The following is a 25,338-nucleotide window of genomic DNA, read 5'->3' on the forward strand; positions in this document are numbered from 1 at the left end:
TATGCCTCACTTTCCCTTCCTTCCCAACCGCTTAACACAAGTTCTGGGAGCCGAATGCATGTTGCAAGGCAGGCCCGGCAGGTGCAGGGGACCCGGTGGGAGTGCGCGCCTTCCCCGCTGGCCCCACCGGGCGCTCTGTTCCTGTTCTCCAGGCCACGCGGAGGCAAAAGCCTCCAGGCCGCTCCGGGAGCGTCCCCCAGCGGCAAGGCTGGGCCCAGGGCCGGGCAGCGGAGCGGCGACAACTCTCACTCAGGGGCGCGGTGGAGAGGCGCCTCATCCTACCAGTCCTGTCTGGTAGCTGGCGGCCACGCCGTCGGCCCTGGTCCTTCCCACGACCCGGCACGCTCAGAGCCCACGCGCACTTCCCCACGTGGGAGCAATAAAGGACAAGAAGATACAGAGGGCCAAGCTGAACGCTTTACTTAGGGCTGGAGAGCACCTAGGACGGCAGCTCGGAGGGGCCGGCATTGCACACAGGCACGGAGTCCGTAGGAGGTGGCGCCCCCTGGCGTGGACCCTCCGTTTTCTGCATCGGCAACACCTGTTCCGGGTTCAGCAACCTGCGAGCCAGAAAAGCCCCAGCTAGCAGTGCCGGTGCGTGTGTGTGTGAGGTGTGTGTGTGTGCGGGGGGGTGCTCTAGACAGAGCCTGCCCCTCGCGTCCCTCCCGCTCCAGGTGCGCAGCGGGCTCCACCTGGGCGCGCTGAACGGCGGCAGGGCGATGATGCGCGGCCGCGAGGTGAGCACCACTTCTCCGCGGCTCGCCTCCACCAGCACGTTCAGGATCATGTTCTCCAGGAGCGCCTCCTGTAGGTTGGCGAAGGCCTGCAGCCTGGCAGAGACCGCGTGCCCGCGTCAGCCTCCTCCCTTGGGAGGCTTCTGCCCCCATATTCTCCGCCGGTGCAGTGTCCACGTGTTTCTACTTTGCTTCTCACCTCACCCACCCACACCTCCAACACTGTGTGGGTCAACCTTGCTCCGATTGGACAAACGCTTCAAAATTTGGTTGAAAATGCCCAATCACCTGCTGGTGAAAGGCAGATGGGATGCAAACCCGAGCCAACTGTAGGCCCAGCTCCACGTGGGGCTAGGTCTGGAGCAAAGGAAGGGCTGAGAGGCTGCGCAGGGAGCTTGGGAATAAAAGTCAAAATGTATCCACCGTGCAACCTCACCACCCCACAGGCAGGGGAGAGTGCAGACAGCAGCTGCTGTGCTTCTGGCTCTAGAAACCCTCCGGAGTTGTCTGTGAAAACGAAAGACTGTCTAGGTAGTGGCACGGGGTGGCGCCAGGGGTCGACTCCCACCAAGGCCTCAAGCTACTAACATGAGGTCACTGAATGCTGAGTAGGGGAAGAGACCCATACATGCAGCCTCCACACTCTGCTCCCGGAAACCCACAGTCAGCCCTATGCTGACCCCCACCGTGGACCTGGTTCACTTGCCCATAATCCCTGCTGACCCTAGCCCCAGGCCTGGCTCTCACCTGCTGATGGCCTCCTTCTCATCCCGCTCTTGCTCCTCTTTCAGGATGAGCTTCAAGTCCTGCTGCATGGACTCGGGCTGCTGCGCAGGCTCGTTCTCCAGGGATGTCAAATTCTCTTCCTCCATCTCCTCCTCTATGCCCTCTTTGCTTAACTCCTCCTCCCCCCACAGCTCCTCCTCCTCCCCCTCTTCCACCTCCTCTTCCTCTTCCTCCTTCTCCTCTTCTCCTCTGTCTTTCCTCCCCCACCCCAATTTGTCACCCTTCTGCTCCCTGTCTTTCCCTCCCTGCCCAACGGAGGAGGAGACAGACAGCATTGGCATTAAGTGCTGGCTGCTCATCTTGGCCGCAGACCTGGCCGACTGTTCACTCCAGAACTGGCAGAAATATGGCACTTGCTCCACCAGGCTCTGGTCCATGGCTTCATGGAAGTTCTTGTCTTCCAGCAGGCCCCTGGGTGGCAAGAAGCAACAGGTCACGTGGAAGAGCCCCTTGCAGAACCCTCCTCTTGCCCACTCCCAGAACAGCCCCAGCTTCAGGCTCCCTGAGGAGCCATTTATGTTGTCTACTTTCCCCAGCAAGGGTTCCGCAGTGGGAGGTGGGGGGAGGCAGTCCTTAATCCCTTCTGAGGAAGGCATCTTAGAGCAGTATGGATTCTTACAGGTGCCCAAGCTGTGGTGGGGGCGGGCCCCACAGGTAGGAGTTGCACAGGTGAGGGGCAAGGTTTCTGGGGACGATGGTCAACTGACTCTGGCCGCATCTATCAGCCAGCTGCAGGATGGGGCAAATTTCAGGGCCATCTATGGAAGCCCTCCAGCCAACTCCACTAGATAGATCTGTGCTGGCCTGCCCCCAACTTCCACCCCAGCACCACCATCAAAAGTATGCTCTGGTACAGGGAGGGTATGTGGCACCTGATGATGGTGGTGAGACAGTCAACCAAGAGCTGGCGCTTCTGCTTGGAGACGGGGCCCCACCTGCCTTCGGAGGCTTCTTCCCAGAACACTGCCGACTCTTGCTTGGGGACCCTCCTCTTTGGCAGCTCCCTGGTGTAGGTGGGGGAGTAGAATCCAGGACATTGTGAGTGGACATGCTGGGGTTGGAGGCACAAGTGACAGTGGTGGCTTCCCAGACGGGAAGACATAAAAGAGTTTGTGCCACCCACTCCCACTCCGGTCTTAGCCCAAAGGCACTGAGTGCAAGGTCAACTTCAGGGGCAGTGGAAGACCCAGAGATGCTCTGAGTTGGAAAGGAAGAAATGAGGAGGGAGCAGGGAGACCTCTGGGCAGGGCCTTGTCTGCTCTGTCTCCCTGCTCCTCCTCCTCCTCAAGGCCTAAGCAGAGAGTGGATTGCTGCCCCTGCACTTGCCCCAGCCATCACCTCTGGGGTGAGAGAGGAGACCAAGGGCATGGGAAAAGCACCCCTGCTTCCCCAATTGTTCACCGGTGCAAGAAGTGGCAAGGGAAGTCTGAGAAGAAGTTGGCCAGAAAGTAGTCGGTGCCATGGGCTCGAGCAGTGAGGCCCAAGCACAGCATGCCCGGTGGTGGTGGCTGGGGGCACAACCAGGATGACTGCTCCATCGGGATCTGTAGGTCCCAGCTGGCGGGTCGACTTGGAGCAGGCTGGTTCCTGATGGGTGGCAGTGTCTTGGGGAACAAGGAAGGTGTTGTGGGTGACAGGCATCTCCGGGGACCACAGACAGGTCCCTTGACTGCATCTCCCAACCAGATCCCTGGGGTCCTGGCCACTGGCACTTTCAAACCTCCTTTCTGGGAGGCTGCCCCTGCAGCTCTAGATATCACTGGGCAAAAGCAAGGACCTGCCTCAGTGACCCTACCAAGGTGGGCCTGGGACCGAAGGGCTCACCTTGTACTTCTTGGCAGGTTCACAGGCTGTGCAGCGGGACCTTCTCTGAGGAGGAAGGAGCTGGGTGAGGATAGTGGAGGCCTAGAGTTTCTCCTTCCAGTTCTTCTTGCTGACCTCCAGAGGGCCTGAAACCAAGACCAGGCCTGCCGCCCACCTGCTCCTCACACCCTCTTCTAGAACCTTCCCTGGCGTGAGGTTTGGGAAGGGGAAGTGCTGCTTGCACACAAAGACAATCTGATGACCTGGTCTTCAGAAGGCAGAGGAGAAGACATGAGACTTGGGTGGGCCACCCCAAGGGGGCGAGTGGCATGAGGAAGTGGTTTACACTGTGAAGACTGCATTGGGAAGGTCCTCTCTCCCACTCCCCAAACAAGCCGTTGGCATCCCTCAGGCAGGGGGGAGCAGCGGTTCTCTGAGGGTTCAGTGTGGTCAGCTCGCGGTGATGGAGGAGCACTGTGGAGTCCTGCGGGGGTGGGGACGCCGAACTTGGCTGAGGCCAGAGTGAGGAGTTTCGTCTTATGTTTATCACTGGTGGTCCCAACAAATGCCTTTAGCCTACTTGTTGGTGCTGGCATTGTACATTCAGGAGCTCATTCAGTCCTCACTGTAATGGTGCTGAGCTGTTCCTTTCTTTACACTAGCAAAATCTTTCTATATTTTTTAAGATTTATTTATTTTTATTGGAAAGGCAGATATACAGAGAGGAGGAGAGACAGAGAGGAAGATCCTCCGTCCGATGGTCCACTCCCCAAGCAGTTGCAATGGCCGGAGCTGAGCCAATCTGAAGCCAGGAGCCAAGAGCCTTCTCCGGGTCTACCACATGGGTGCAAGGTCCCAAGGCCTCGGGCCATCCTTGACTGCCCTCCCAGGCCATAGGCATGGAGCTGGATGGGAGGCAGGGCTGCTGGGAATAGAACCAGTGCCTGCATGGGTTCCTGGCGCATTCAAGGTGAAGACCCTAACCACCATGTCACTGCGCTGGGCCCAGCAAAATATTTTTAAGCCATATTAACAGCATGGGAAATATGGGGTATATACCCAAGGGGAGAGGATGCTGCAAGGCCTCCTCCATTTCCTGGCACCCAGCTTTAGCACCTTGAGGTGGTCTTGTCTACTCTTTACCTTACTTCTGGGTTAGCATGAAGCAAATCTCAGGTGTCACTGTGGTCCTCATATGACCCACAAGGGAGCAGAGACCAAGTCAGATAAGTGGTCTGAGATCAGAGAGCTGGGAATCCTCAGGAGCAGAAAGCAAACCCAGTGATGTGCTTCCAGAGCCTGTACCGGAGACGACCACCTCCCCTCACCCCGAGGGACTCTGCCTGCCACAGGTGGCCCTGGGTCCCTAGGGCCAGGCATGTGTTGTGTGTTCCTTAAAAGCAGGCTGCATGATGCTGGCAATGACCAGCCAGCCTTCCCTCCCCAGAACCTTGGAATAGCTGTACAGACCCCCTACTCAGTCCTACGAGTGGAAGAGGATTCCTTTAGGGACAAGCTGGTGTGTGTTTGTTTTGCATGGAGGGCTACCTCAGCCCACCAGTCCAACCCCTCTGATTGACGCGCCCAGGGCCTACTCGGCCAATTTCACCTTTACTTCTCTGTCTGTGATAGTAAATTCCACCTCCTGCCGCAGCTTCTCATTCTTCCACTCCTGCAACTCCTTGTGGTACTGCCTCATGAGCTCCTGCCTGTACACCTGCAGCCCAGGATGGGGAGAGAGAAAGTCTAGATCTAGTCTAGGTTAGGTCTGCAGGTGGGGCGGCCTGCTCTGGGGCCTATGCTGGGGCTCCCTCATACTCCCAAAGACTGCCTCCTGCCTCTCTCTGGGGGTCTAGACACCTCAAAACCAACCTCACCATCAGGACTCAGAGCCCCTGACCTCTGGACTGCCTCCCACCTTGCACACCAAGTCCACACTGTAGAAGCTGGCATGTACAGAGGCTTTGAAAGTCACCAAGAATGGGATCGTGTCTTCAGGAGCCACTTCACCTTCCATGGGACTCACAGACACCTGTTGATTTGAAGTGGGAGACTCGGGGGTTTTGTGGAGGATGGGATGGGACGGGACGGGACGGGATGGGATGGGATGGGATGGGATGGGATGGGATGGGACTGAGTGGGGTGGGAGGAATGCTGCTGCAGGTTCTGCTGCCGTGGGCACTGGGAACTAACCTCCCCAAAGTCCAGAGGATTCGGCTGCCAGGCAAAGACAATTGTCTCATTCTTGGAGATGTTGTTGAGGAAGAGCAGGCGGCTGCACTTGCTCTGCACAGGGATGTTCCCCAGGGAGATGTGAGGCTGGGACAGGATGACGTGCTGTTGAGTGGAAACCCTGGGAGGTGAGGAAATGATATACCCACACAGCCACCACCAGCCATCGAGGACTTCCTCAGCACCATGCCCTATGGTAAGTGACTTACATGCACGTGGTCCTCACAATGGGGGCCCAGGTACTATGCTTTGTGCCCATTTTACAGTTACTCTGCTGAGGCCTCAAGGGTGAGAATGCTCTCTCCACCATCTGCCAGGTGTGCAGCTGGGATCAACTCAGACAGTCTCCATCTGAAGCCTAGATGATGTCAGCAACTAAAACAGGTGTGTAACACCTGGTTTCGAATCAGCTTAGGGATGCCAGAGCTAAAGCCAGCTTGACTGGCGCCTCTGGTGGATACTTGTATGCGAATAGGTGGCTAGCCATCACCACCTGTCACAGAACAGGAGCAGGTGTGGGGATGTCCAGGAGACCTGAGGAAGGAGCGTTTTCTCCGGCACCCTGCTTGCTTCCAAGGTAGGACACTGGCTGATGGACAGGTAGATGGATAGATATGCTGATGATTGAACGGCTAGATGGATGAGTGCATGAATGAGGGTGGGGGTGGGTGAGTAAATCAATCATCCCAATGATGAGTAGTATATGAACTAACACAGTGTTATTGACCATAGATGGATATCTTCCATCAAAGCCCACCCAAGTCTAGGGGAGATTGTCCTAGATCACACCTGCAATGGGAAACCATCATTCCCACCGTCCAACTTCCCAAAGCAGTGGGGTGGGGTGGAGACCTGGACAGCAGGCAAGTGGCTTGAGCAGGAAAAGTAATGGGTACTAGGAGGCAGGACTTGGTGCTTAGACCTGGAGGAGGGCTGGCTCCCGACCTCACCTCTGTGTGGGTGCCTGCACACCTCCACCCCCATTGCTTTCTGCTTCTCTAGCCTCTGCACCGAGCACACTGGACATCAAGCCTCCCCTCTGAGGTCTAAGGCTTTCTGGCTTTCTTTCCTCCTTACCTGGCCAGGAACCAGTAGTCTAGAGTGTGTGGAACCACTGTCCCATGAGGAGCGGGTGTAGAATGGAGCTGTATCACCCATGACGTGGGGGTCATAGCCCACCCCCTGGAAGCGGATGAGGGCAGAGTTCCATCCTAGGATGTGGATGGGCACATCCACCTGAAAAGGCAGGGGGTAGGAGGAAGGACTGGTTCAAGGTAAGGTCTGCCGGGGCAGCCAGCTCCACCCTCCCCACCTCCACCCCTAACCCTGCAGTGTCCAGTCGCTACCCACCGTGTAGGTCTTGGCCTCGAGAGGTGAGAATATCCACAGTGTGTGAGCAGTGGTGCCTGGCTGAATCTCCCCTTTGGGGTTGAGGCAGCAGAAAATGGGGTGGTCAAAATTCTTCTCCTGAACTTGGGACAGGATGTTGGTTTGGACCTCGTATGTCACGGGCAGTGAGCCCCCATTGTACAGCTCATAAATCTGCCAGGGAACACAAACAGAGCAAGCTCCTCCCTAGCTCGGGATGACAAGCCTCTGACTTCTCTTATGGAAGCCAACGCCCGAGAAGTACGCGACTGGGTTAGCAGCCTGGACCATGTCAGGATGCTTTGCCACCCTGCTTGCTAAGGAGCAGTTTGTTTTTCTCTGAGCCTAAGAGTTTTAAGGGAACTTGTGTATGTGTTGGGATTTAGGGTGTCCCGGTCAGCTTTTCATGACAGGGCAGAATACCTGAAGAGGCTAATTTACACATGGGAAAAGGGCAGATTTGCAGAGTGACAAGGATAGGTATAGAAAGATCTTTCATCTGCTGGTTCACTCCCTAAATGGCTGCAACAGTTAGACTGAACAGATCTGAAGCCAGGAGAAGGGGCTTCTACTGGGTTTCCCATGTGGGTGCAGGGTTCCAAGGATTTCAGCCATCTTCTGCTGTTGTCCCAGGCCATATCATGGAGCTAGACTGGAATTGGATAAGCTCCTATTTGGGATACTGGTGCTTGCATGGTGAGCGTTAACCTGTTGAGCCAAGGTGCCAGTCCCTCAGAGCAATCTTTTTGCAAGAACCACTTTTAGAAGGCACACCCCCTCCAAGCATCCTAACGACCTCTCACTAAGCCTCATGACTTGAAGATCCCACCCCCTTCCAACAGCACTCCACCCCTGGGGACCACTAAGGGATGTCCAATATCCAAGCTACATTGATGTGTGTGCCACTCAGACCCCTCGTCATTTTATAGACTGTCATTCTAATCACTGTGGGGTAGCCACCTTCCATGTCCCTCCCCCCACGAGAGAGGGACGAGCAAGAGGACAGAAGAAAGGAGACCTGAGGTCCTCAAGATTAACTGTGAAAGTTGGGCAGTTCAGAGTATTCTGAAAAACAATCCGAGATCTGCTCCTTCCTTCCTTTCAGAGATGTGACAACGAAGCCAGAAGGAAGATTCACATGGAGTTAGGGCACTCACTGAGCAGGCTGACTTTCCTTCTCAATCCTGGCCCACCCCGTTGAGCTCTAGGCCTGGTGCTATGGACTGAGTATTTGTGCCCCTCTCTGCCACACACCCCCATCCCACTCCCAGAAGCAATGGTGTTGAGAGTTGGGGCATTTAGGAGGTGGCCAGGTCATGGGGGAGGGCACTACATCTGCCACACCTAGGTCTGGGACTTCCACTTGCTGGAGTTGCAAGAACTAGCATTCAGGGGCCCAGCGGCGTGGCCTAGCGGCTTAAGTCCTCGCCTTGAATGCCCCGGGATCCCATATGGGTGCCGGTTCTAATCCCGGCGGCCCCACTTCCCATCCAGCTCCCTGCTTGTGGCCTGGGAAAGCAGTTGAGGATGGCCCAAAGCCTTGGGACCCTGCACCCATGTGGGAGACCCGGAAGAAGTTCCTGGATCCTGGCTTCGGATCGGCATAGCATTGGCCGTGGTGGTCACTTAGGGAGTGAATCATCGGATGGAAGATCTTCCTCTCTGTCTCTCCTCCTCTCTGTATATCTGACTTTCCAATAAACAAATAAATCTTAAAAAAAAAAAAAGAACTAGCATTCAGTGTATTAGCACTTGGGATGCACACAACCATACCAGAGTGCCTGAGTTTGAGACTTGGCTCAGCTTGTTGTTTCAGCTTCCTGCTAATTGCACTCTAAGAGGTAGCAGGTGATGGCTCAAGCGCCTGGGTCTCTGCCTGCAGTGTATGAGACCTGGATTGAGTTTCTGGCTGCTGGTTTTGGTCTGGCCATTGTAGGGATTTGGGAAGTGAACTGGACAAAAGGAGAATTTTGCTTATTTGTCTTTCTGTCTTTCCAATAAATAAAAATAATTTTTAAACACTGATTTTAAGGAATCTATTGGAAAGAGTTACAGAGAGAGATTGATTTTTAGCTGGTTGTTCACCCTGCTCCTGTTCACCAGGATCTTGACACTTCTGGGTCTCCCACATGGGTGCAGGGACCCAAGCACTTGGGCTGCTGTTTTCCCAGGCACATTAACAGGGAACCAGATCAAAACTGAAGTAGCTGGGTCTCAAACTGTTGTCCATATGGGATGTTGGCACTGCAGACGGAAGCTCAACCTGATACACCGTAATGGTGGGTTCAATAAAAATAATTTCCAGAAGAGCAATAAGGAATAAGTTTCTGAGGGCCAGCATTGTGTTGTAATAGGTTAACTTGCTTCCTGTGACACTGGCATCCCATATGGATTATCACTCAATTAGTCTTGTCCTGGCTGCTGCGCTTCTTATCCAACTTCCTGCTAATGGTCTGGGAAAGCAGCAGAGGAGGGCAAATCCTTGGGTCCCTGCTACTCATATGAGAGACCCAGAAGAAACTCTGGGGTCCTGGCTTTGGGGCCTGTCCCAAGCTTGACCACAGCAGCCATTTGGGGGAGTAAGCCAGAGATAGAAAATCTCTCTGCCTCTCCTCCCTCCATAACTTTGTCTTTCCAGTAAATAAATAGATCTTTAAGCCAGAAACAAATGTCTGTTCTTTATAAGCTACCCAGTGTGGAGAAACTGGTTAGAGCAGTTAGAATGGACCTGGCATCAACTTCTGCCTTTATTGTCTCATAGACACCTCAAACTTTGCCAAAGGCAAACTCATCACTCAAAATTCTATTTCTTGCCGCACCCCCCCCCAAGTTTATCTCCTTTCTTCAGAAAGCATGGCCTGTCATCACTAGTCAAAGCCAGCTCAGTCACAGCCCCTAGCTGGGTCACTGGGACTTGGGAGAGTGCAGGGGTGTTGCATGGAGGGGAACCAAGCCAGGAGCAAGGCCCCTGGCTGGAGGCTGAGTAGATGGAGACCCCCGCCCAGAAGCACAAGGAGCCTGCACAGGCTTGGCATGTCACATGTGAAAGCTTAACATTGTGTGCCCTCTGAGAGATTTCCAATGCTTGTCTTCAGGGCAAAGGAACCAAATTCCCTCCCATCAAAAAAGCAAGCAAAGTCTACAACTTGCTGAGGATTCCCATCCCAGCTCTTCACACTCCAGAAAGACTCTTTAGGAAGAGTGGAGGCAGGGGAGGGACTGGCATGATAGCTCAGTTGACTAACCCTCCCCCTGCAAATGCAAGAATACCTTATGGGCATCAGTTTGTGTCCCAGCTGCTCCACTTCCCATCCAGCTCCCTGCTTGGGCCTTGGAAAAGCAGTGGAAGATGACCCAAAGACTTTGGACCCTACACCCACATGGGAGACCCAGAAAAAGCTCCAGGCTCCTGTCTCCTGACTTAGATTGACCCAGCACCAGCTATTGCAGCCATTTGGGGAGTGAAGCAGCAGATGGAAAATCTTTCGCTCTGTCTCCCTTTCTCTATGAAAATCTGTCTTTCCAATAAAAACAAATACATCCTTTAAAAATAAAACAAAACAAACAAACAACAACAAAACCAGAAGGATACTTCTGGGAGCAGATGATTCTACACTTGGCTGAGATCTGTGAGTGGTCAGTTCTAAGTTGACTGAGTGGGGGTGCCCAGGATTTAAGATGTGAAACAGAATGAGACAAAAAGGAAGATCCCAGCATGCTTTGCATGTAGCAGCATGAGTATAGATTTGTGCCACTTCAGTCCCAGTTGGTTCAAATGCATAATACTGGCGTGTAAGCAAACGTAATATGAAATAGATTAGTGTGGTTCATGGTCAAAAATGTTGGAAGGAGCTTCTACTAGAGTCTGGGTAATAGCCCACTTTTGTGTGGGAAATGGTTCTAGCAGCAGGACTCAGCACCAGGCCCAAGGGACTAAAGTCTTGTGCCCTTGTATCCCCTGGACCTAGCCTGGAGCTTTCCATGAACCAGTCCCACCTCTTAGGTACTTCTAGAGGGCAGGGTCATGGTCACCCTGTCAAGGGCTGATGCCCACATGTTGAGGTCATAGCTTATGCTTCTAGGTGACCGCAACAACTTAGACTGACCTGTCGTGGGGGCATCATGTCTCCGATGGGCACAGGGACAAACTGATGGCTGGTGGAGGTGAAGTGCACGTATTTCTGCTGCAGCCTCACTGTCACGCCAATGAAATTGAGCTGAAAGGAAAAAGCTCATGGCAGCAGGAGTGGGGAGGTGTCCTTCCCTGGGAGGAGGATACACACCCAGCAGAGAGATCTGGACCCTAGTCTCACACCCCCCTCCCACACTGTTTCCTGTTTCTTTCTTGGTTGTCCAGTGAGTGCTGTGTCCCCCTGATCCCCAACACAGCCTCCAGCCTGAGACCCAGGGTGCTGGAGCCATACCAGGATCTCCCGGCCATAGGACACCTTGAAGAGCACCGGAAGGCGGTCAGTGCCAGTGAAGACGTGGCTGGAAGGGAGGGGATATGGCCAGCAGTGAGTGTTTGTACAAGCAGGTGAGCAGCAAGTGGATGTGGTACACCCGTGGCTTTGAGATCGGCTTGAAAGCTACCCCTGGGGGTGTGGTGAGGGTTTAAAGGAAGGTGGTCCCTCGCAGGGCCATGAATATTGGCATACAGGAGGCACACAGGCGCATGGGGGCTCCAGGAAGTGCAGGGTGGTGATGGTTGGGGGAGCACCTGTACTTGAACTCCACCATCTCCTCCTGCCCAGGGCTCAGGCTCCCAGCTTTGGGGCTAATAGAGAAGATGCAGTTGTCCTGTGCACGCATCTGGTGGAGCTCCGTGCTATCAAACTCAGCTTGCTCTGCCCACAGCTCCAGGTCTATCTGCTGGTCGCTCGGAAAGAGGAAGGACCTGGGAAAAGGAGTGCAAAGTCAGAGGACTAAGGCTGGGCAAAGAACTTGTCAGAACAGAGGAGGCGGAGCTCTGGACCCCTGGCCGCCTGCACTACATCCTTTCAATGCTGTTACTGATTTTCCTTTCACAATGTTCCCTCATCCCCCCAAAACTGAGAACAGGAGCAGGACTGCAGTGACCTAGGAAGAAGCAAAGAGTCGGCTCCTAGTGACACCTGCCAGGAACAGAAGCTCCTCCACTTGAGGCTCCTAGGATAGTTGGCAGCACCAGCAGAGGCCCCTACCTGGGACCAGACCAGCTTGGGCAGAGGGTGGAGAGCAAGGTGCCCCCTGCAAGACTGGTTCTTGAAATGGAAGCAAAATCGGGCAATGATTCCACACCAGGTGGCCTCATGCTGTTGTAGAGCCAATGTTGTCCTGGGATCATTGACAGGACACAACAGGACAAGTGACAAAGGGATCCTCCCAATCAGACAAGAAGGTACATGGTCCCAGTCCCAGCAGCAAAAGGTGGGAACAGGAAGCTCTGGCAAAGGGGAAAGGCTGCCAGCCACTGCATGGCTGGTGCTGGCAGAACCAGGGAAATGCAGCTCTTAGGAAGCTGCTCCACCTTCTGGAAGGAGTTTTAATTGCAGCTATTAGAAGGGAAAATGCCCAGGAGCCTCTCATGCTGGGGATGCCAGCATCACAGCCTCCTGCTTATGTGCCCGGAGGATGGCCCGGGGACTTGGGTCCCTGCTATTCCTGTGGGAGACCTGGATGGAGTTCCAGGCTCCAGCTCCCTCTTTCTATTGCTCTGACTTTCAAGTAAGTATTTTTTTTTTTTATAAATGCATATGCTCTTTGACCCAAAAATTCCATTTTGGAGAACTCTCCTGCAGGTAAAAAACAGGCACACACATGCGAGTGCACACCCACACACACACACACTGACACAGATGTTTATGACAAGTCTCCATAATGAGGCACAGCAGGGGGAAGAGAAAAAGCAACTGGCTACAATTAAAGCCTTCAAGGAAAGGACTAGTTTAGCAGCTTGAGGTGCCTGGCTGTAGATGCCCCTGCCAATACACTTCACTCTGTCCTTTCTTGCCAGGGCTTAGCTGCTGCATGGAAATCTCCTGGTCAAGCCCTGGCACCTACACAGTTCTGGGATGTAAGTGGCAACTGGCTGGGAGTTTTCTTGCCACCTAAGAGGTGTGGACCCTGGGGTTGGGGACAGATCCAGGTCTAGCTGAGCCTGGCTCCACTCATTCAGAGCTGAGTAGCCTTAGCTGGGTCTTTGGCCGCACTGACCCCAGCCTTCCCATCTATGCATCAGAAGCACTGTCTTCCTGGGGTTTCTGGGAGCATTTGAGGCTTGTAGACCATGGTGCCTGGCATGTAGCAGGTGCATAGCAAATGCTCCTGTGCACTGAGCTATTGAGATGCTGGTGTCCAGGCTGCAGGTGCTCCACCACTGCTAAGCCTGAGCACATAGCCCAGCCAGCACTGAGTCCTGATGAGCACCCCTCATACTGGGCCCACTCCTCTTCCCAGACACCAGTCACCCAGGATACCCACCCCCACATCCTTGCAGCACCCAGGGAGTGCCATACCAGTCCACAGGTACCACGCCACTGTTCTTCATGGTCAGAAGCACCACAGATGGGGGCGCATTGATGGGCGCAGCCCCAAAATTGAAGTCAAGCTTCAAAGGGGTGAGGACTGGGGGTGTCTGGCTTGTGCTGTCAGAGAGCAGAGGAATGAACTCAGAGCTGAGGACAGCACAAGGGGTTCCCCCATGGCAGCTGGCTTGCCTCCCATGCTGCCGGCTTGGTCACTCTATACTAGAGGGGTAGGAATAGGCTGGCTGCACTGGCTTCCAACCAATCCCTGCCTTCCCCAGGCCCCTGCAGGGCTGAACAGCAACTTGGGGCAGGTGGGAAGTAGCTTGGCAGATGGGACTGGGGCTGTGGGCAGAAGTTCCATAGACTCCCCAGCTAGCCCTGGCTCCTTGCCCTGCTGCACACACACATACATACCCCCACCCTGCTGCACACACACTCACCCCCACTCCACTGCGCACACACACACCCCACCATGCACACACATATACACCCCCTCCTACTGTGCACACACACACTGCCTCACTGCACACACATATTCCCCACCTGGCTGCACACACACCCATACACTGCCCTGCTTCACACACATATACCCACCCTGATGCACATACACCCTGCCCTGTGTGCATACACACACAGACCTGCCACCCAGCTCACCTGTGCCGAGTAGGCACCTTGTAGGTGAGTTCCTGAGGAGTGGGGTCACGCTCCAAGTAGCTATTGAGCATGTCCAGGGAGAAGAGGCGCCACAGGTGCTTGCGGGTGATGCCCTCAGCACTGCCCATGGAGCAGGCATCCAGGATGGAGAGGAAGGGGTACACAGCCTCCAGGGTGACCCGGCTCAGCTCCTGCTTCTCCCCTACCTTGTTGTCTGGAGGACAGAGGAAGAGCGGGGTGCAGGTGGAGGGGGAAGGACACTGGCGGGGGCGGTGGCTGCCCTGACTCTGAGCCACATCCATCCACCCCAACCCTTGCCCAAGCACTACCGACTGACTGCTGGCTGCTTTATATATATCCCTGCACATCATATGCATCAGGATTTGGTTCCAAAATGATTCTAAAAATTTATTTATTAGAGAGTCGTTGTGGCACAGTAGTTTAAGCCACCACCTATAACTGGTCATCCTACATGGGTGCCAGTTGAAACCCTGGATGCTCCACTTCTAACTCAGCTCCCTGCGATGCGCCTAGGAGGAAGGCTCCAGTGATTGAGCCTTTGAACCCATGCAGGAGACCCTGGTGAAGCTTCTAGATCCAGTCTGGCCCAGCTCCGGTCATTGTAGCCATTTGGGAGTAAACCAGTGGATGGAAGACCTCTCTGTCTTTTCTTTATCTCTGTAACTCTTCAAACAAATAAATCTTTAAAACATTTGAGAGACACAGAGTGTCCACTTAGTTCACTGCCCAAATGCCCTCAACAACCAGTGTGCCTTTGCCCTACTCAGCCCTGCTGGCGCAGCTCCTCCCCAGCCTCATCCCTCCATGCCAGGTGGCCCGGCACCTCTGTGTGAGAGCAGAGAGTAGCTGAGAGTCCAGGAGTATGAGGATCGGCGCTTGGGGCAGGCGGTCAGGCAGATGGTGTCCTGAGAGTGGGGTGGCAGGCTGCCATCTGTCCGGTCCAACTGCAGAGCTGCTCAGGGATGGCATGGGTGAGGTCAACAGGCAGAAGAGGCCCAGGCAGATACCTTTCCTGGATGCTACCTCACAAAGCAGGGGTGGCTCTGGTCAGCCCATGTGGGCACAGCCATTCTTCCCACGCTTCTTTGAGTCACTGGCACCTTTGAAGCCCTTCTCTCTGCCCTCGAGCCCTGGATCCCTGGCAGGTGGTAGCTACTTGGCAAGAGAGGAGGCAGCAGTTCAGAGAGAACATTCATCTGTCTGATGCTACACAGCATTTAGGAGGAAGCACCAGGGTTCCTGCTGTCTTGGCTGGACCCAAGCCACAGTGTGGTCACCCCAATCTTAACCCTGGGGCCCTCTCTTTCCTAGGCCCCAGCTCCGCATACCAGGAGGGCTTTGGTCGTTGGCCTCAGGGCTGTGCTGCTCCAGGTGCAGGCGGTAATAGAGGGTACAGTCACCCTCGTTGTGCAGTGTCAGGAACCTGCTCTCCTTGCTGTCCACCAGAAGGTTCCCAAAGTCTAGCTCCTTCTCCTTGGCCTGAGACCACAGTCACCCAATTGTAGGAGGGGATTCCCCACATAGGTCACAGCCCTGTCTTCTCACTGCCACTCCCCACAAAGAAGCCTGGGTCCAGGGGAAGCCAGAGGATGCCTGACTTGTGCCCTCTTAGAGTTGCCCAACCTGGGCCCTCCCCTCCCACCTGAGCCCTGGATCCCCACCCCCTGGGCCCCACCTTCCCCTCCCACCTGAGCCACCTGAGCCCTGGGTCCCTGCCCCTGGGCCCTGGATCCCTGCCCACTAGGCCCCGCCCTCCTCTCCCAGAGTCCTGTTACTCACAGAGATGCTGCTGGAGATGCCCATGCCCACCAGTCGCAGCAGGTAGTGAGTGCTGGGGGGCTTGGCACTGAGGGGCAGGCCGGCTTCCCAAGCCCACATTCCTACTTGGAACAAGTACTTGGTCTCCTCCAAAGGGCTGAAGACCCACGTTAGCGTCTGGAGTTCCAGAAATGACACCCATGTGAGACTTCCAGAAGCCCTCTTCTCTGGAGGACCTGGCTGCTAGAGGTGTCCCTCTCCCCCATCCATCATACACCAGGAGCACTGTCTGAAGTTCACGGCGTGTGTTCACTGCCCTGAGGCCTCGCAGCCCCAGGAGTGACCAGCAGTGTTGGGTTGGGGCTTGCTTTCTGATAAGAAAGTAGAACTTCAGAGAAGTTGGGGTGACATCACCTAAGGTGCACAAGAGAGCTGGAATACCAGTGCGTGCCATCTCTCACCTCCCTCTTAACGTCCCCCTGTGCTCCTATCCTGAGTCTGACCTCCCCAGTTTAGTCTGAGAGGCTCCAGGCTGGGTGACTAGGTATAGAATCTGCAGTTTTGGATCCCAGCCCATACCCCACCCCCTTGCACACTACAGCTGGGACCTCTGGCGTCCTCTTCCTTCTCCAAGCCACCCACTCAGCTCCAACTCCAGCTGTTGCCAATAGCCCCACAACTTTGGGAACCATACACGACATAGCAGGGCCCCACCACATGTTTTGGCAACACCAGGGATGCTAGCCCAATCCTGCTGCCTTGAGATCTCAGTAAATGTGCCTCCCAGCCCCGTAAGCTTCTTCTTTTCATAAAAGGGGGGGGGGGGGTGGTGAAGGTGGTCATAATGATGCGTGCTCTGGTGGGGGTGAGGAGGGTGATGAGGGCCAAGTGGGTAGGCACTCGAGAAAAAGATACAGGTGAGAAGGGGGTAAGCCTCACCCTTCACAGGTTGAGGGGGCACTCACAATGCTCTCGTTGGGCTGGATGAGCCCTTTGCTGGGCTGGACTGCCAGCATCTTTCGGTGCTGCTGGGAGACCCTCCATTCAAACTCCAGGGGTAGGCGTGAGGGGTTGTGGAAGGTGAAGGTGCTGCTGGAGGAGCAGCCCACCCAGGTGGGCGTGAAGAACACACTTTGAGAGGTGTCCAGCTGTAGGTGCACAGGCTCCTCCCGGCTCTCCAAGGTCACCTCCTGCATCCAGGGGAAAGAAGGAGGAGCCTGACTTCACACCTTGAACCCTAATGAATCGCAAGTATGTTATCATAGCATTGCAGGTAGACTGAGACACCTCACTATCTCCTGCAGACTGAGCCTTCTCTTGCCCCCACTCAGTCTTCTTCGAGGAACCTCTGCACCCTTTCTCCTTGGTCCCCAACGAGGTGGGAGAGACAAGGGGTCTTCTCCATGCAAGGTGACTTCTTGGAGAGGAGTCGCCAGCTGCTGGCAAGGCCCCGGTGTCCCCCCTCCACCACCTACCCTGAGATACTGGAGGCAAGAGTTGAGCTGCAGGTAGAAGTTGTGCTGTTTCCATGAAGTGCCCTTGGGGTAGGCACAGATCAGGGATATTTGGTGGGCCCCGGGCGCCACAAGGCCCGAGGTGGGCCGCAAGGCAATGTCCGAGGAGCTACTGCTGGGAGCTAAGTTGAAGGTCAGCAACATGAGGCCCTTGTTGACCAGGAGCAGGCTGCGGTAGGATGGCTCGCCAGAGGGCACAGCAGGAAAGAGCTGTGGGCAGGCAGGGTGAAGGAGACAAGAGGAGGGAAGGCCTCTGGCTCTGATGGCCACCCCAGGCCATGGCCACCAGGGCCTCTCCTGGAGGTGAGAGCGAGACTTGGGGCATAATGGCCACCTCACTCTCAGAGATCCCGGCCCACGTGGTGTAGATCTTTCAGACTCTTACCCACACAAGCAGTAGAGGGAAAAACAGCCAGGTTAATCCTGGGGGTATAGAGAGTATAACCTGTGTGAGCTTGAATCCTGAGCAGCCTACCAGATGCAAGACTCCTGGGTCCTGGACCTAAACGCCCATCCAGGTGGGGCAGCAGGTGTATGTGTGGGCCCAAGGATCCAGGACCCACAGCAGACCATAGTAAAAGAGGGATGCTGGGTAGGGAGAAGGGACAAGGAAGTACACCAGGAGCACAGCAAGTCAGGGCAAGCTGTGGGGAGGGGCATTCCAAAGACTTTGGGGCCTAGCTGGACACTCGGTAAACAGGACCCTCCCTGCCAATGATGCTGTAGGTACTGCAGTGCAGAGCCTGCAGGTTAGGCTCAGGTGGGTATTTATGAAGGAGTGAGGAGGGGCAGCCATCCAGCTCCCACGGTCCCCAGTCTCTGCTGTGGGCCAGGGGAGCTGGTGTGCATGTGTGTGTGTGTGTATGTGTGTGTGTGTGTGTGTGTGTGTGTGTGTGTGTAGGGAGAGACAATGCACTGTGTCCCTGAGGTCATCAGAGAAGGAGAAGGACCTATACCCCAAGGCAGAAGAAGACAGGCTGCCCTAGAACCCTGCTCCATGCTGTGGAATCACACTCACCTTGGGGACATCCAGGGAGTAGTGGGGGATGTGGTGCTCATAGGCAGCATGGTAGGTGTGGCCCTGGGCATGCACAGTCAGGCACCAGGATGGACACACGGTACAGTCCTCCTCGACGTTGTTGTAGCTGCGCAGCACCTACCCCAAATGGTCTAAACTAGGTTTAAAGCCAGGAGCCAGGGGCTTCTTTCAGGTCTCCCACATGGGTAGCAGGGGACCAAGCACTTGGGCCATCCTCTACTGCTTTTCCCAGGGACATTAGCAAGGAGCTGGATTGGAAGTGGGGTAGCTGGGACAAAACTGGGACTGATACGTGATGCCAGCATTGCAGTCCCATTTCAGGTGGCAGGAACACCTGAGACAGGTGACTGCCTTACAGGCACTGCAGGTCTAGAACCTGGAGCCTATGCTGGAGCAAAGCACTCATAATTCCCTCCAAGACCAATACACAGGCCTGGAGGTGATTCAAGACTCCCTTTGGCAAAGCCTCCCAGAAAGTCCAGACATGGCCCCCAAGTTCATGGATGAAATGACCAGGGCTCAGAGACATGCAGGTGCCTGCCTAGGGTCTCACAGCCAGCAGGTGACTCTGACCTTGACTGCAGGATTCCCACACCTGTCCCAACTCCTATATTCCAGCAGATGGGAGGAGCCAAGAAAGAGGAGAAAGGTGGGTAGGGCTGAGTGGGGACATGGAGGGAGCAGCATGCATCTGGGGCCAGGAAGCCTGGGATAGTGCCGCAGGGCTGGGATGGCCTGTGTGCTAGGGTCCCCAAACAAGGAAAGGGTGTTCCCTGGCACAGTCATCCAGCACCACTAATGGCTATGGCTCCTTTAAAAGGGATATTGCTTCCTTCAAGGACTAGAAGATATGGGCTTGTGTGTGGGTTCAACTGGTTAATCCTCCACCTCCAAGCATTGGCATCCCACATGGGCACTGGTTTGTGTCCCAGCTGCTCCACTTCCCATCAAGCTCCTGCCCAGTCGAGGTGCTTAGGAAAGCAGTCAAGGATGGCCCAAAGCCTTGGGACCCTGCACACATGTGGGAGACCTAGAAAAAGCTTTTGGCCCCTGGCTTCAGATCAGCTCAGCTCTGGCCATCACAGCCTTTTGGGAAATGAACCAACAGATGGATGATCTTTCTGTCTCTCCTTCTGTCTGTAAATCTGCTTTTCTAATAAAAATAAATCTAAAAAAAAAAAACAGCAAAAAAGGGCTAGAAGATAAGCCAGGAGATGTAGCCCATGTTCCCAAAGGGCTTGATCCCAGCTGGCAGAGAAGGTAGGTCACCCCCGGTCACCCTTCCCAGCATCCAGTCACACAGAAGCTACCTCCCACCTTGAGTGCATGTGCGCGCGCACACACACACACACACACACACACACACACACACCTTATAGACAGCAAAGGCTTCAAGCTCCACAGAGTAGAGGCAGTTGGAATGCAGTGGCTGGAAGTGTAGACGCATGGCCATGGACTTGAGTGGGGGCACATCACAGGTGTCCGGGGTGACCCAGAAGGGACAATCAGGCCTGTGCGTCCAGACCACAGTGATCTTGCCCTTGGTGTGGTTCATCAGGTACAGAGGGACAGGGTTGGGGGCCTCAGCTCCAGGACAGGCACCAAAATCCACTTCGGCTGGCTCGATGGTGACGGGTGGAGGGAAGATGGCCACACTGCCTGTGCCGTCGAGGAAGTACTCAGTCATAGGGGGGATACTGGGATACTGAGGCGCTGGCATATCCTCCAGGTCCTGCCCAGGGGGAAGAGACAGGTGCACAGGGGGGCGGGGGAAACTGCTGTTGTGTCTGCCACTGTCCCTCTGCCACACCCAGGGCAGCAGGCAGGAACCCAGGAAGGCAGCTGGGCAGGGGGATGGAGTGTCTGAGGCTCATAGCTGTGGTACCTCTATGGGAAGCATGAGGGCCCCATTCTGGTCTTGCTGCAGCTTCTTCTCCTTGAGCATGGTGCTCAGAATGTGAGGAGGGTAGAGTGTCAGGCCCCGTGCCAGGTGTGTGCGGTACCAGGTGAGGTGCCGAGGTTTCAGGATGGGCGGTTTGACACTGTCTGAGTGGCAGGTCCCAATCAGGTCCAAGAACAATGGGTCCTGTGAAGTTGGTGCATGTGGGACAAGACATGGGGTAGAGTGGATGGGATCCACTGGGGGGTAGGCAGCAGCTGGGCAGAGAGGGCAGCAGAGAGAGAGGAGCTGAAGCTGCAGGGCTAGCTGGAGTGCTGAAGGATTAGGATGCTCAGCCATGCGGGTCACCCTGGCAGGTGTTGTGCCCGGTAAGGGGACTTGCAGCAGCAGCCCTCAGAACCTCAGCAGAACAAAGGGCGACCCCTCAAGTCCAGGTTCCATCCTTTCGTTCTTATTTTCCCCTCTGCCTTCACCCCGCCCCTGCCACACACACATGCATACAAGGTCTCCCCAGCAGACCCTGCACCTGTACAAGAATTAGCAGTTACCCACTTCTTCAGATAGACTGAGCCTACAGCCTACACTCTTGCCTACATGTCAGCCCTGCCTGCCATGTGGCATCACCACCAGGCACCCACTGGCCTGGGCACAATGTATCTGCCCTTTGGAAGGGCACCTCCAAAGCTCTTTGCCTTTCACCTGGCACGTGGAGCCATATCTGCTAGCCACCGCAGCAGCAAAGTCCCTGGCTTAGCATCAGGGAGAACCACTCTTCTCCTTTAGCCCTGCCCCCCTACACTACCTGGTGGTGGATGAGACAGGCCACCCGCCGGAAGTAGACGATGGGGTGAGTGGGTTGGAAGGTGCAGTGCAGCGTCACACGGGCCTTGCCATGCAGGGTCCCGAAGGCAGGCCTGATGCTGAAGACACTCTCCTGGCAGTCGATGTTGAACTGGAAGTAGGCGGTGCAGTCTTCCTGGTTCTCAATCCACAGAGACTGTTCAGAGCGCTCCCCGAGGTTAACCCAACTGAAGTTGACACAGTACTGCTGGAGGGACACAGCGGGACCTGGACACGGGAGACGGGGGTCTCTGTGAACCTTCCCCAGTGGATTCCCCACTAATGGGAGGCCCATACGCCTGCAATCTGGGCTGTGATCAGGTGTAGGATCACCGGACAGGACAAGCACTCGTGGGGGGGAGGATTCCACACTGGACCGCCAGGGGGCAGCAGACACCCAGGTAAGGAACAGAAGGTGCAGGCACTTGGGCACCGAGATGGAAAGGGAGAGTTGGGGTCCTGGGGTGGCCAGTACCTCGGCAGAAACCCACTACTTTGAGCAGGGTTTGGGAGGCAGAGCCGGCAGGCGTGATGGAGAAATAGTCCACGGTCCTGCTGTCCAGAGCCTCCGGGTGGAAGAACACTGACACGTATGTCTTCTCTCCCGGGCGCACCACGCCCTCGGTCGTGGGGCACGAGAAGGCCTGCTCTTTGGACGGCAGGTCCGGGGCGATTTCAATCTTGAAAGGGGCGTTCACCTGTACGAAGCAAGGAGTGCAGCAAGGAGCGTGTCAGGTGACAAGGTGGGCAAGCCTGTGCCTGGCACTGAGGTGCCCACTGGAGGGAACTCGAGGCAGCTGGCTAAATCCAGCTGTGGGTGTTGGTGAGCCTACTGCCACCAGGGGGCGGACAGGCCCTGCGCTGGACTGCTGCCCAGTAGGGGTAGGTCAGAGGTGCTCACTGGCATTAGTTGTGTCCTGGGGTCAGGACAGTTCAGGCCTGCTGTAGGGGCTGTTTGGGGGGAGCCAGGATACCCATTGACGACTGTCGGGGCCAAGTGGTTCCTAGGAGGCTTTGGGCCAAAGGCATGGAGAGGAAGTGTCCTGAAAAGGGCACGGATTATAGCAGCACAGGGTGCTGGGGTCCCAGAGCCCAGGCTCTGCCCTTACCATCTGCCTGCACCCTCCCCCCGCCGCACACACACCCGCACGCACCACAGATGGATTATGCAGCTTGATTTGCCTCTCACTGATGCAGCCCACAGCAACAGAGCCAAAGTGCAGAACTTTCTGGAAGCCTGGGGCATCCTGGTCCTCTGGCTGCTTGTGCCTGATGCTCACCAGCAGCTGGGGGCATTTGGCTGGGGCAGAGATGGGAGGGGCTGTGGCCCAGCTGAGCAGGCCTTCTCATGCCCCTTCTCGTGCCCCTGAAGTCCCAGGGAGAGGAGCCTGTGTCATCACGGGGTAGGGAGGGGTGGGGGCAGAGAAGGGGCAAAGCTTGGGGACTGGTGGGGAAGGTGGGAGGGTGACGGAGGCCCTCAGGGGGCCAGGCTAAGGTGAGGAGGGTGGCAGCCCTTGGGAGATAGATGGGAGGGCAGGCCTCACCCACAGCCTGCAGCCTCATGCTGCACTTCTGCTGGCTCCCCTCGCTGTACCAGCACGTGGCCTCAGCATCATAGATGACAGCCACAAGGGGCTGGAAAGTCACTTTGATCTGGAAGGTCTGGCCTGGCTCCAAGAACCCCGTGGTGGGAACCATCTGGAAAGGGCTGGGGAACTCCCAGGTGAAGAAGGTGGGCAGGTCCCTGGCGGGGACAGGGGAGTGAAAGATGGGGACAGGGGATGTCTCAGGACTCTGGGCTCCTGCCAGAGAAAGGTAGAGGAGACCCCAGCCTGTCTCCCTGTCCCCCTGCCTCTGGCCTCTTCCACTCCCTTCCCAGCCCACCTTCCCTCCTGGGGCCGCTTTTTCCCCAGTTCTCAGTCTCACCCCACATTGTCCAGGGAGAACCAGGCTTCCGCCGTGTCCCCCACCGCGCACAAGGGCAGCTGCAGGGCCGCCGGGCAGGCCAGTCTGTGGCGAGGCAGGATGGCCCGCAGGTCCACATAGAACGTGCCCTCGGCTTTCTCAAACCACAGCCTGTCCAAGTACTCCTTCTGCAGCATAGTGGGAGGGGTGGGAGGTAGTGAGTGGAGGCAGCCACAGGTCAGTGGGCCAGGGAGGGATACCTCTCCCCCAAGGAACACCTACCCCTCCCACCTCAGCCACACCTCCGATACAATCCCTTCCCAGCCTCCTAGGAGGGAGTCAGCCACACGGTTTTTGGTCTCAGAAATAACAGGCTCTTTTGGAAGTAATAAAAAGTATCTTCAGGAATGGGAGGGGGGTTGGTGTGGTGGCAGAGCAGGTTAACTGCTAGTTATGAAGCTGGCATCCTATATGGGCACTTCAGTCATCCTCTGCTGCTTTCCCAGGTGATAAACAGGGAGCTAGATTGGATTAGAAGTGGAGTAGTGGGACGCGAACCAGCGCCCATCTGGGATTGCTGGCAATGCAAGGCAGAGGATTAGCCTGTCAAGCCACCCATTTTTAAAGTATCTTGAAAGGGATTTGGGGGAGCAAGAAGAAACCAAGGAATCCAGTGACAAATTGAAGAGTCTTCCAAAAGTTTATGAAAAAAGAAATTAAAAAGAGTTAAATTTATTTTGGTATTAACTTTAAGTCCACAGATCATTTTTTCTATCTATATGCTTCCCACAAGCTTCTGGAAGATTCCTTGTGCAGCACGGATTTTGAAGTATCGGGGGGCCAAAATACACTTCACTTCTAGTCCTGTTGATCCTGTACTTGTTGAAGTGGCCTCACAGCCTTGGCCTTTCACTGTCCAATGGGGAGCCCCTTCCCGAGCTGGCCAGCAGGAGGGCAGATGCTGGGGGAGCCACCTGCTACGCTTACTCTCTCTCTTCTGTTCCCTGAGCTGAGGTCCCTGTTGGAGTAACCCTTGCTCCTCGCTGGTCCTGGGACCTCACCTCCTCCAGGGGCCGGAAGACGATGGGGAGCGTGAAGCTGATGCCTGGGCTCAGCAAGATGGGCTGAGGGATGACGGTGAAGAAGAACTTGCTCTTGGGAGGTCTGTGGGAGACAGCCCAGGGGTGGGGGGTGATGAGCACCTCGGGTCAGGGCTTAGAGCAACTGGAAGAGGCGAGAAGAGCAGAGATGGTCCCCCAAGAGAGACCTGGGGAGTGTCCACGGAGAGGGAAACGTGAGAGGGGCGTGTGTCCTTGCTTCTCCTGTTCCTGGAAAAGTTTGTGCCTCTGTGGAAGGTGCGGACAGAGGAGACAGGGATGAGGAAGGGCTGCCGTGAGATGACAGAATCCTTGGGCACTGAGCCAGGGAATCCACCACAGAGAAGGGTGGGACCAGGGACGCGGAGACCAGGGAGGTCAGAACCACACAGGCTGCAGACTCTTCGAAGAGCAAGAAGATCACGCCAATTCTGTGCTCATGCTCGCTCTGAGCTGAGAACACACTCCAACAACACTCTAACTTGCCCAAACTGACCCAAAACCACTGTACTAGACGCAAGCATTCAGCATGGCTGTAAAACATCTACTCTCTGCAGCAGAGGGCATGAGATGTCCACCTCCAGCGCCTGGCTCTGACTGCCCGTCAATGCACACCCTACCCATGAGGCAGTTCAAATGATGGCTACCCCCATGGGAGACCTGCATTGCATTCCTAGCTCCTGCCTCCAGTCCTGACTCAGCCCTGGCCACTGCAGGTGTCTGAGGAGTGAATAGGCAGGTGGAAACTCTTGTTCTATTTCACTCTGCCTCTCCAATAAATAAGATTATGCTTTTTTTAAAAAAGAATTATACAACGAATGTGATGGCTGCTATAGTTATAAAGCATGAGAAACGGAATATGTGGTCTGCAGTGTTTTCTCCAAAATGAAGACGGAAGACTTTGGAGCAAGTCCTAGCAAGCGATTGAGGAAAATTAATTCTTGTGTTGAAAACTCTTCCAACGTGAGGTGAGAAAACAGCCCTTCCCATTCTCTCTGACACCATCATCATCATCATGTCATTTCCAAATCATGTCATTTCCATCATCATGCGCAGGAGGAGGAAGGAAACAGGACAAGCCCATCTCCCTCATAAACAATACATCAGCAAATGAACTTGGCAGTGCATGGAAAGAACACTCAATAATGGCCAGAAAAATGCGGGTAATTTAACATATA

The 25,338-nt window shown here is 55.4% G+C and overlaps 1 protein-coding gene across 1 annotated transcript in view; it reads right to left on the reverse strand.

Annotated features, from left to right (window-relative positions):
• Window positions 1–439: 439 nt before the first annotated feature.
• The window catches only part of CFAP65 (cilia and flagella associated protein 65), a 31,135-nt gene continuing 6,236 nt past the window's right edge, over window positions 440–25,338 (reverse strand). The window contains exons 3-32 of the mRNA XM_040986443.1: window positions 24,125–24,227; window positions 23,085–23,251; window positions 22,703–22,902; window positions 22,313–22,458; window positions 21,634–21,856; window positions 21,121–21,386; window positions 20,304–20,504; window positions 19,791–20,150; window positions 18,398–18,535; window positions 17,341–17,589; window positions 16,831–17,055; window positions 15,887–16,042; window positions 15,436–15,586; window positions 14,931–15,059; window positions 14,087–14,300; window positions 13,421–13,549; window positions 11,644–11,820; window positions 11,348–11,414; window positions 11,030–11,140; window positions 6,906–7,097; window positions 6,633–6,791; window positions 5,517–5,660; window positions 5,242–5,355; window positions 4,933–5,040; window positions 3,345–3,389; window positions 2,922–3,124; window positions 2,393–2,524; window positions 1,482–1,931; window positions 693–830; window positions 440–560 (exon numbers count right to left, since the gene is read on the reverse strand). Coding sequence (XP_040842377.1) covers window positions 440–560; window positions 693–830; window positions 1,482–1,931; window positions 2,393–2,524; window positions 2,922–3,124; window positions 3,345–3,389; window positions 4,933–5,040; window positions 5,242–5,355; window positions 5,517–5,660; window positions 6,633–6,791; window positions 6,906–7,097; window positions 11,030–11,140; window positions 11,348–11,414; window positions 11,644–11,820; window positions 13,421–13,549; window positions 14,087–14,300; window positions 14,931–15,059; window positions 15,436–15,586; window positions 15,887–16,042; window positions 16,831–17,055; window positions 17,341–17,589; window positions 18,398–18,535; window positions 19,791–20,150; window positions 20,304–20,504; window positions 21,121–21,386; window positions 21,634–21,856; window positions 22,313–22,458; window positions 22,703–22,902; window positions 23,085–23,251; window positions 24,125–24,227 — 5,218 coding nt within the window. The remainder of the gene's footprint in view (window positions 561–692; window positions 831–1,481; window positions 1,932–2,392; window positions 2,525–2,921; window positions 3,125–3,344; window positions 3,390–4,932; window positions 5,041–5,241; window positions 5,356–5,516; window positions 5,661–6,632; window positions 6,792–6,905; window positions 7,098–11,029; window positions 11,141–11,347; window positions 11,415–11,643; window positions 11,821–13,420; window positions 13,550–14,086; window positions 14,301–14,930; window positions 15,060–15,435; window positions 15,587–15,886; window positions 16,043–16,830; window positions 17,056–17,340; window positions 17,590–18,397; window positions 18,536–19,790; window positions 20,151–20,303; window positions 20,505–21,120; window positions 21,387–21,633; window positions 21,857–22,312; window positions 22,459–22,702; window positions 22,903–23,084; window positions 23,252–24,124; window positions 24,228–25,338) is intronic.

The sequence above is a fragment of the Ochotona curzoniae genome, unplaced genomic scaffold (genome assembly GCF_017591425.1).
Source record: "Ochotona curzoniae isolate NIBS_2020 unplaced genomic scaffold, NIBS_Ocur_1.0 contig_4514, whole genome shotgun sequence".
Classification (NCBI taxonomy): Eukaryota; Metazoa; Chordata; class Mammalia; order Lagomorpha; family Ochotonidae; genus Ochotona; species Ochotona curzoniae.